Below are 10,935 nucleotides of genomic sequence, written 5' to 3' on the forward strand. Positions count from 1 at the left end.
AACGGGTGAGCTCAAGTATGCCACCTACTGGATGAAATTAGATAAACTTGTGGTTATCTCCTTTAAAAATCAAGATATGATCTAAGTTTTGCTTTACTAGATTTAGGGTATAATACTTGAAGATGTTAATCTTTAGCTCCCTCCGAATACTAAAAGATCAACTATTGTCGAGATGTTTGCGCCCCCATGAAAAACCTCAGTCTCCACCCTTGCCCTGCCGGTAAAGTGAGTCTACCCACCCCGGCTGACAAATGAAGCGCACCCCTTGTCATGCTCGTATTGGAAACATGGCAGTCTGCTTGCGCCGGTTACACCACGTTTCGTTCCACGTTTCCAACGGACAAAAGTTAGCCAATGACCTTGTCTCCAAATACAAATTTAACGTGTTTGCCACCAGGCTGACTGACAAATCCAAGCAGGTGGTCTACCGGAAAGGAGCGGCGGTGTTCGTTGTGAATGAGAGACCCAGCCTGGGCGGTGAGGGATCAAATGAATGGATGCAGCTCGGAGGAAACCATGAACCTGCACCTCACTGGATCAACAAAAGGAGTCACCCATCGTTTCTTTACGATGTCCACCTGCAACACCCGGTGGATTCTGTCAGCAACGTGTGTTTTGAAGTAGAGGATGTGGAAAGGTCATTCAAGGTGCTCCGCCATCTGGGCTGCGACTTTCTAGTGCCTCCCACAACCGTTGAGGACGAGAACGGTGTCGTAACTTACTCCGTGATTAAATCTATCGTGGGGAACGTTTGCCATACTTTAATTGACAAGACAAAGTATGGAGGGACGTTTTTACCAGGCTTTAATGTCACTGAAAAGGACTGGGGTTCGGAAAAGGAGGACTTGTCTTGTCCAGTTACCCATTTTGATCACATAACTTATGCCTGTCCCAGGAAGTCCACCCATCAGGTCATGGGCTGGTATGAGAAGCTGTTTGGCTTTCACAGGTTTTTCATTGATAGGTAAGAACATGATGTATGGAAAGCTGTTGTAAGATTTAATGAACCTACACTTTTTAAGAAGGAAATCTAATTTTCCCTTTGTCAAATCTCTTATTACCCAGGATGGGAATTAACACCAAAATAGCATTAGGAATGCTACCTTATTTAACTACAAATTGACCAATATTAAAATAAAAAATAGAATAGAAAATCGCTTTATTGTTTCACAATGGGGGAATTCTGGTGTTTACAGCAGCAAAAAGATTATAGAAAAAAATGGTCATACAAATGTGGACCTTATAATAACATAATAGTTAAAAGTAAAAAAAAAATGAAATACTGCACTGTAAAGTGTTTCAACAATATAAATACTGTGCACCTGGAGAATAAATAACCAATATAATTCAATTCAGCTTATTTATATAGCACCAATTCATAACATATGTCATCTGAAGGCACTTTAAAGTTCACCAGATCATACAGTCAAACTGATTCAAAGTTTTCTATCTAAGGAAAACCAGTGGATTGCATCGATGCAATCCCTCACACTAAGCATGCTTGTAGCGACAGTGGGGAGGAAAAACTCCTTTATAACAGGAGGAAACCTCCAGCAGAACCAGGCTCAGTGTGAGCGGCCATCTGCCGAGGCCGACTGGGGTTCAAGGAGACGGAAGCAGAGATACAAAAAAAAAAAAAAAAGCTGCTGTAAATATACAGCTATGGACTTTTTTTTACAGTAATGGATATTTCAAGAAGCGCAACATCATTGATGTGTAAAATGACAGCATCGTGTTACTTAACGGACTAAGGTAGAAACTGCAAAATCGGCATGAATCTAACAACTTACTGAGGTTGTTGGGAACGGTGGTTGTTATAGAGTCTTATAGCTGCTGGAAGGAAGGACCTGTGATAACGCTCCCTGGTGCATTTAGGGTGCAGCTGTCTGTCACTGAAGGATTTCTCCAGTTCTGCAACAACTTCATGCATGCGGTGGGAGACATTATCCATTAGTTGGGATTTTTAACTAATATTAACCACTACTATATCATTGGATTTTGATCATTGTCTTTCTCTCTAAACCAATGTTTTTTAAACTTTATTCTCTCTCTGTAACTTATTCTGCCCCTCAAATTATCATTGAGCCATTGCTCACAGCTCTGTCACCAATGCTGTTTGGTTGTTTTTAACTGTACTGACAGCTCACCGCCTCTACCTGTTTCAAAGTCACAAACAGTCTGATTTGTATAATAATGGTCACATTTTATCACTAGAAACTATTCTAGACATTTCAAGGTTAGAATGTAATTAAAATCTAAGTCAAAGGCTCCGTCCATGCATGCAGTTAATTTATTTGTAGCTCCCAAACATGCCAAATGCAATTTTACTTAGTTTTTTTTAATCTCTATTCATATTCTTTACAGAGTGCTTAACTGTTGTGCCATCTGCTGGCGAAAGATGGTATTGCAGTGTATTTATCAAATAAAATAAAAATCTTGGAAAAATGTAGTTTTGGGTTCCCATAAGGTAGTTTAAGTAGACTAGAAATCTATTCGAGATAAGCATAAAAGATAATATATATATATATATATATATATATATATATATATATATATATATATATATATATATATATATATATATATATATATATATATATATTGTGAGATTAACTTTCTTCATCTCTTAAATTCAACTATTTGGATTTTTAGACGTTCCTCCCAAGGCTAAACACCACCTTATTATTTAGTAATTCTTCATTTTTTTAAGATCTTATCACAACCTGTTTTATGGGGAGATTTTTTTGTGACAGCATAGAGTTCATGGTAAAGTGGGATTTCAGTCATTTGTGTGTTTGATGACGAGCTTTTTGTGCCCTCACTGCCCCCGCCCTTAAAAAAGCCTCTACACGCCACTACAGTGCTTACCAGAATCGTGCCATAGGTTCACAACTGGATTTAGGTCTGGACTCTGTCTGGGCCTTATTAAGATGCAAATGCTTTAAATAAACTGTAAATCTGAAGACTTTTTGCTGCAGGAATTCGAACCATCCTTTCGTTTCCAGCCTTTAAACGTCTTCATGTTGCAAACCATATTAGGACCTTGCATATCATAGAACAAAAGCTTTAATTTTGCTTTTGTAAGCGATAGATTTGTAGGAGTGTCAACCAATAGTTGTCCTGTGGAGTCATAAACATAGATGGAATTTGTTGACTATTAAGATATCTTCTATAAGGGTCTAAGTACAGTGCAGGATTTCAAATATTTATTTTGGGAGCGATTTTATTAATAAAAGACATAAAAATTCAAAGTAGAAATATGAAAGATCTTTTCCAGGGTATCCATACCTTTGAAGCTGTGATCTAACGGTGCTTTCAGACTCCTAAAAATATATAAATCCCACCGAGAATACACTGTAGTTATTTTGTTTAATGGAACTTTTACCAGAAAAGCAGTAGAATTTAATTTACTCAAGGAGAAAAACAAAAATATCTTTCTTCTATTTTTTATAGTCAAGAAGATGTGGACGAAGGTTTTGTCGTGAACCAGGAAGGAGTCGGACTTCGGCTCACTGCCATGCAGTACTGGAAGTGCAGCAAAGCTGGCATCACGCTTCCCTTTACGGATAAGAAAGAACCGGACTGCAAGTTGGTCATCGCAGAGTCCCTTCCTCATCAAGGTAGGCGAATGCAGCCGATACTTCAGATTCCTCTCCGGTTTATGAACACACAGCTTCAAAGAGCATCCTGACTCTTTATTTCAGGTCCCAACCAGGTGGATACCTTCCTAGAGCAGCACACGGCGGCCGGCATCCAGCACATCGCACTCTACACCAAAGACATCGTCTCTGCTACAAACGCCATGGCTGAAGCTGGAGTTCAGTTTTTCTCCCCACCTCCTGCCTACTACACAGAGGTGAGCATCACTTATAGCTACATACCTGAGAAGAAAGAGAGAAAGAAATGATCAATCTTTTTTTTTTTTTTATGTAAGATAAAGAAAAGCTTTGTTTCAGTTCTGACTTTCTTAACCAGCCAAATCCCTAATCGGTCTATTTAAGACCAGGACGCCACGCGGGACGGCAAGGACACAGACAGATTTTGTGCAATAAAACAGCACTGAGGAAAATGTACCAGGATGCCTCATTTATATTTATTTAAGTAATTCATTTAAGAAGGGACAGTCCTAAGGATTCACAAGACAGGATTCCTTATCTGATGATGTTAAATGCTAATGTGGAAGATTATTGCTTTCTTTACTGAAAAAAAAATCAACAAATTAAAATATTGCACAACGAAAAAGAGAAGAATGAAAAAAAAGAATGAATTTTACTACAGAGATGTTGTGTTTTGGCTGACACAATCATTGTGATAGCACAGTTGCCCGTCAGAAAGTCACCAACACCATTAACTCACACTATCGAGGGGTGTGGATGTTACGGCGAACCAAAGGCTGCTACGACGAAAGCTAGCTGTTCACACAGTGCTGAATCCAACCATAGAAATGTTAAGTTTAGTGGAGGGATAAAATATGGAATAAAATGGGGGGGAAAAAGCAACAAAGATAACTGCTTCCTTTAAACAGATTGTAAAGCAAAACCATAGCTATCGCCCCCGTTTTGGTCGATTCCAAATTATTGTTTTCTTTTTCAATATTTATAACGTAGGCAACGACTTATCTTTGTCACATTTGCAAATAAAAGCACACATTTATCATATCGTCACCACATTATTACACTGCTATGATTATTATAACCCAGAATCCATTTTGGTGAATAATCCTGCATCTGAGTGGGACATGTAAGGGTAAATAAATGATATTGAAGTAAAGATAAATGTGCATATTTGTATTTGCAAATCTAACATTGTTCTAGTTTATAGCTACTCTAACTAAACACGTTATTTTACACTTGGTAGGTTGGGAAGCAGAGGGAAATAGAGGAAGTGGGACACAATCCACGGATACTTTCAAAGCATGGCATTCTCCTGGACACAGACCTGCAGCACGATCCATCGTCTCAGAAAGAATGCAGCGGAAACAAAAGGTAGGACCTGTAGTCACCCCATTTTTCCTTTTTGAAGAATTCAAACCTTAACAGCTCATCCACAACCATTTGATCAGGGATAGACGTCAGCATGTTTAATAAGAATAGAATCCTTTAGTTCTGGGTTAGATAAAGCCTTTGAATATTTGGTTTTAGATAACAAAAAAGTGGGAGAATTTAATGTGGCCTTACCTTTCTGATATTTAGACACACGCTTTACAGACTGCAGAAAGATCATAAGACTTTTTGCTTCCATTAAAGAGCTTCTTTCCTGATTCTGGTTGTTTATATCGGGGAATTTCCTGGCATGAACTTGACTCTTAACCCTGGTTTAAACATTTTTATTAGCTTTTAGTTGGGGATCATTTGAGAAGATGATGCTAGCCTGCTTTATCTACTCCAAACCAGTTTGGAGCCGTGGTTGGTTGGGATCGTTGTCTTGTTAAAACCAGTGTCAGTCATCTAGCGGTTGGTTTAAGGTTAATCAATCTAGAGGAAGCTCTATTTCCTTCCATTTTGGGTAAAACTGGTTTATTTTTTAGAGAGATGCAAATCTCCCTAAAAATTTAAAACCACTTTATAAATAAGGTTTGTGTTTCTAATTTTTTGTAGCTAATTTCAAATCATATCCTCAGATGTTGTTTTTTTTTCATTCTCAATTTTTTTTTTTGTTTTCATGTCTGCAGTTTGTATTTGGATTTGTCTCTGTGTGTTCTTAGACAGGTCTCTCTTCAAAATGTTTAATCTCAACATGATCTACCTTTCGGTTCTGTTCTTTTGTTAGATATCTCCTCCAGGTGTTTACAAAGCCCCTCTTCGCTGAGGACACTTTCTTCCTGGAGCTGATCGAGCGCAGAGGGGCGACGGGTTTCGGCGAGGGGAACATCCGTGCGCTGTGGAGGTCTGTGCAGGCGTACATGGAGAACGAGAGGACAGATTCTCAGGGAGAGACTGTGCAATCCGCTCAGTAAAGAGCACTCCGAGTTTTTTTTTTTTTTTTTCTTGGAGCCTAAATTATTGAATGTGTGTTTTATGCACAACTTAAATGCACTTATACAGGAAGCTATCTGTAAAGCAGCTAAAAGAAATGTCACCATTTCTGAAGTTCTTCCTTTGTTTTTGTTTGTTTTTTCTTGAACACAATCAGACTAATTAGGGAGAATAAAAACATCCCTATGTGTTATACTTGAAGTTCTATAAGACTTTAATATAATCAAAACACACTGAAAGAACTGAAAGCAGCTGTACGTCTGTTGGTCTTACATTGTCTGTAAATAATGTTCTCCAGAGTCCAACATTAAACTGAATTGTTTCCAAAAACCTACTGGTTGTTTTCTCTTTCTTAGATGCCACCACCCACCACACTTCTTGTAATGATATCAAAACATTCACCACTTATATCCATAAGTGTCAATGCATTTTATTGGGATTTGATATAATTGATCAATGCAGCGTAGAGCAGGGGTCACCAGTGTGGTGCCCTTGGGCACCAAGGGGCCCCATGGGGTCCCCGCAGCACCTTCTGAAAACAGCACAACTCACCAATAGGCTGAGATTGGAATTTTTATTTTATTGTGTTGCTCTTCTTTTTTTAATCCTTTTTAGAGCATTTCATCATTTTAATGCTACAGCAAATTCCAAAATGACAATATCATAAATATAGGAGTTAAAAGAAACAATAAAAATGTTTATGTATGAAGTTATGGTGAATGCTGATCCCTCCTTCCTTCCTTCCTTCCTTACATCTTCCCTTCCTCCATTCCTTCAAATTCTCCCTGCCTTCCTTCCTTCCTTCCATCTTTCCTTCAAACCCTCCCTTCCAACCTTCCTTCATTCCTTCAAACCCTCCCCTTCCTTCCATCCTTCCTTTCTTCCTTCCTCCATTCCTTCAAATCCTCCCTCCCGCCCTTCCTTCCTTCCAATCTTCCTTTCTTCTTTATTTCCTTCAAATCCTCCCTCCTTTCCTTCCTTCCAACCTTCCTTTCTTCCTTCATTCCTTCAAACCCTCCCTTCCATCCTTTCTTTTTTCCTTCCTCCATTCCTTCAACTCCTTCCTCTGTTCCCTCCATCCTGTCCCTCCTTCTAACCTTCCTCTCTCCCTTGTTTCTTCTCTCTTTTCATCCTCCCTCCTTCCTTGCGTCTTTCTTTTCTTCGCTCCCCCCCTTGTTCCTTTCTTCCTTATTTTTTTCATTCCTTCCATCCCTTCTTCCGTCTTTCCTTCCCTCCCAATAAAAATGTGTCTAAGTATGAAGTTAAGGTGACCTCTGATCCCTCCAGTTCATAGGTCAGTATTGGTAGTCCTTCCTATGCCTGAGTAGCCATGAAGTAGCCCTTGGACTTTTTCATGTTGGCAGAACTGTTGGGCACCGTCAGACTAGATCACCTTCTTGCTTATGTTTGTTTTGTTTCCAAGATGGTTTTAGCAAACTGCACAGGGCTGTTCTGGCCTAACAATACAATTTGGTGCTTTGCTGCAGTAACTTCAGACCTTTTGTTTGTGTCTTTTATGGTTTTCTGTCCAATTCGGCTTTGGATGATGGATTAAATCGTGTTCATGAGATGTTTAAAGATCAGGATTTTGATTTATCATAACTCACTGTGGTGTTCCTTGGTCTATCAGATACTCCAGCAAATCTTTAAAGCCTTCTTAGCACAGCATTTTTTACTCTGAAGTGACCCACAATGGTCTCTTGGAGGTGACTTCCTGAGCTGACTTATTGCACAAGATTTTATTTTGGGGTATTGGGAACAAAAGAGGCTAAATAGATTCACACCACCAACAGATCTGTGCGTAATCTTCTTAAATCACAAATTAAACACCTCTATGTCATTTGGGTCTAACTTACTAAACTTTCAAACCAATGGCAGCTCATCTAGAGCAACACCAGGGGGCGTTGGCAGTGTTGGCATGAATGTTAGGTTTGGCATCACTGGAAGTTTGTTGAAACTCTTCCAAAAAAAAAATTGATTGTTTGAAATAAAATGTCTTTTTTTGTATGTTGCAATCATGCCGTTTATGATAAATACTGTATTTTGGATCACTTAGTTTGTTGTAGAAATCTTCCTTCTTGACTTTTATTCATAGTTCTTTCTCTAAATCATTGTAATATCTATACAAGTGTAGTTTAAAATATGGAATTAAGTCCAATTTGCTTACAATGAAATATTTTAGTAAAGCAGATAGATGGTAAATAACTGATCTTAGATATAAATATGAACTATTAGTGTCTATACGATCTTACTGGATGTTTCTTTAATCAACAGCTGCTCCTTTTTAAGACACAGATGTCTCGTTTTTTTAAATCATGTTTTTGGCACCAACTAGGATGTGCCTCTTTGCCCCAATTTAGCTATAAAACATAATGTCAGGATCAGTGGGTTGGATATAAGACCATGAAATTTAGATGGGGCTTCATGAAAGCCATGTGGTTCTTTTGATGTGCTGACTGCATTCTCAGGACCCCACTAGGTCAATGAGATTTCAGCAGCAACCCATTAAAAGAGACTTTAAAGTTGTGCACTTCTGGATTCTAACAAATGGTGTCAGTGTTTTTCTTTAAATCAGTGTGGTTTGTTGCATGAAACAGATTCTTATGAACAGTTAAAACAATAAATGCACTTTAGACAGCTACCATAACTCACCCTTCTGTTGTTAAATCTGCTTATAAACTATTATTACAACTTTTCGGGATAGTTTGGTGGTTTTGATGGATTTTATTTGATATTTTACATAAATTATAACCCCTGTCTGTAATAAAATAAGGGTTCATTAAAGTCGAGAGGAAAGTTCCTGTTACAACAGCTCTTTAGCCGCCTGTTCCTGGTCAGCAATGCCACAGATGGCAGCCATCTTTATGCAGGGGGGGGCTCACAGGAAGTTTTTTTTTTTTTTTTTGTGTGTGTGTGTGAACATACAATTAGGACATCAAAAGGAAAATTAAAGCAAATAAGTTCTTTTGGCTGGTCATGAGATGCATGTTTGGATTACTTTGAGTCCCTTCTTTGAGTTTGGGGGATACTGCCCTCTATTGTTGACAGAGCGCCATCACACCTGGCTACTCCCAGTTCCTTGTGCAGGCAAATACAAGCTTTATTTAATCATCTGCCTCCAAAAGAAGCATTGTTATTTAGAAAGAGGGTTTCAAACACAATCCTTAACTATTTCTCCAAAGGTATATTGATGAAAAAATAAAACAAGGTCAGCCTAATAATTTTTTACATCGGTTTATACCACTGCCATCAAAAGTAAGTACATACTTAAATAAAGAAGTCCACATTTTACCACACTAACCATCTTCCTTGCCCTGTCCCATGACCCTAATGAGTGTTACAGGATCTCAGGTCTGACAGGGGGTCTGTCAGTGCTCAGACTATGTAGATTACAAAGTGGTCTATGCAGCTGTCCCAGCAGTAGGCCTCTCCTAAAAATGATAGATAAGAAAGGCAATGAAAGGTTTGCTAAAGAAAAACGAAATATGAAACACTGATTAATGCACCTATGAGGTTCAATGAGACCAAAATAAGTTTATCTTGGTCTCATCAGACCACAGGACATGGTTCAGATGGTGTCAAGGTGAGGGGTAGAAAGTCAAGGGTATCTCAACTACTGTGGCGGGAGTGTAATGGTTTGGGGTTTTAAGGAGAGCTGCTTGCTGTGGGGAGCTACAGCTAAAATGAACCATGGGTCTTAATACTGTGACTTAGTGTTCATAGCGTTGGCCCCTCCCTCCTGAAATTTTGCCATAGGACAGTATTCAAACCTTAAAAAGACTTCAGACACAAAACATCCTGGCTGTTTTGTTAATATCTTTACTTTCTTGTCTTATTTACAGTTAGCAGGGAGGACCAACTGTCTCTTTAACTGTTTTGCAGCCTAACCAATCAGACGTCGGTTCATTCTATATATCTATTATGACACATTTAAATAATCTAGGGATTCAGCCAGTACAGTACATAAGAAATAATTGACTATTAATTGGAAAAATACTGTATAATGTTTAAAAAAACAAAGTCCAGCCTTAGTTAATGAATCATATATTTAACAATTTAACTTTGTATATATATTTAACTTTGTACATATATCAAATTTTTTTTTTGTCTGGTCCTGCTACTTTTCATCCACAACTATACTCTGCATGTGCAATCTAAAGAACTTTTCAAACCTTTGAAATAAAGATGTTAACTTCAGGGTGGTATCCGATGTTGTGTAGGAGACAAATCCTGGGTTACAGGCAAAAAAAAAAAAAGAAAAAGAAGCAGACAGCCTAAAACCACGCAGGACAGCCTAGAGAAGATTAGAAAAATACAGCAGATGTTACTGCTTGATTAACAATAGTGTCTGCCAGGGGTGAGCCTCAACCTTCCCACCCTTAGGAGGCCCCTTAAACTTACAGCAGAAGAATCTTAGGGCATGTTACAATAGGCAAGGAAATTTGTGGAACGCTAATTAAGGTTCATTAGCAACAAACATGTCCATGCTCCCTTTAATAGGGTAAAAAGAAGTGCTTATTGTGAAGTGAAAGGAAAACATAGCATGTTTTAAAATATATTTAATATGTAAATTTGTAAAAGTAAGGTTTGTGTTGGCTTTTAATCACCCTTTCTTGTGAAACCCCTAAAAACAGTACTGATAATTGCCTGTAGAAACAAAGGTCCACCTATCAACTAATCTCAGTTTTAATCTCACAATTTATATCCATTCCATTTTATCTAGCATATATCCAATCCATCCTTCTTTTTTTTTTTTTGTTCCCATTTTACATGGGAACTCTGTAGCAGTTGCAGGTCACCTGTTGTGCAATAACATTAACATTCTTTTAATTATTATTTTTGCCAAAAGCTTTTTAGGAGGTAAAGTAAAAATGTGGAAAGTGTTCTTCAAATTAAACCAAATTTATACATACAAACCAACCAATTTGTACATATGTCATATATGTCCAAGTCATAATGT

General features: G+C 38.1%; 1 protein-coding gene across 1 annotated transcript; it reads left to right on the plus strand.

Annotated features, from left to right (window-relative positions):
- Nucleotides 1-263: 263 nt before the first annotated feature.
- hpdl (4-hydroxyphenylpyruvate dioxygenase-like) lies at nt 264-6,282 on the plus strand. Its single transcript, XM_015383507.1, has 5 exons — nt 264-964; nt 3,454-3,620; nt 3,705-3,856; nt 4,858-4,985; nt 5,770-6,282. The coding sequence occupies exons 1-5, from the start codon at nt 288-290 to the stop codon at nt 5,954-5,956; spliced, it is 1,311 nt and encodes a 436-aa protein (XP_015238993.1). The 5' UTR covers nt 264-287; the 3' UTR covers nt 5,957-6,282.
- Nucleotides 6,283-10,935: the final 4,653 nt, after the last annotated feature.

Source organism: Cyprinodon variegatus, unplaced genomic scaffold (assembly GCF_000732505.1).
Source record: "Cyprinodon variegatus isolate N-32 unplaced genomic scaffold, C_variegatus-1.0 Scaffold286, whole genome shotgun sequence".
In the NCBI taxonomy this organism is placed as follows: domain Eukaryota; kingdom Metazoa; phylum Chordata; class Actinopteri; order Cyprinodontiformes; family Cyprinodontidae; genus Cyprinodon; species Cyprinodon variegatus.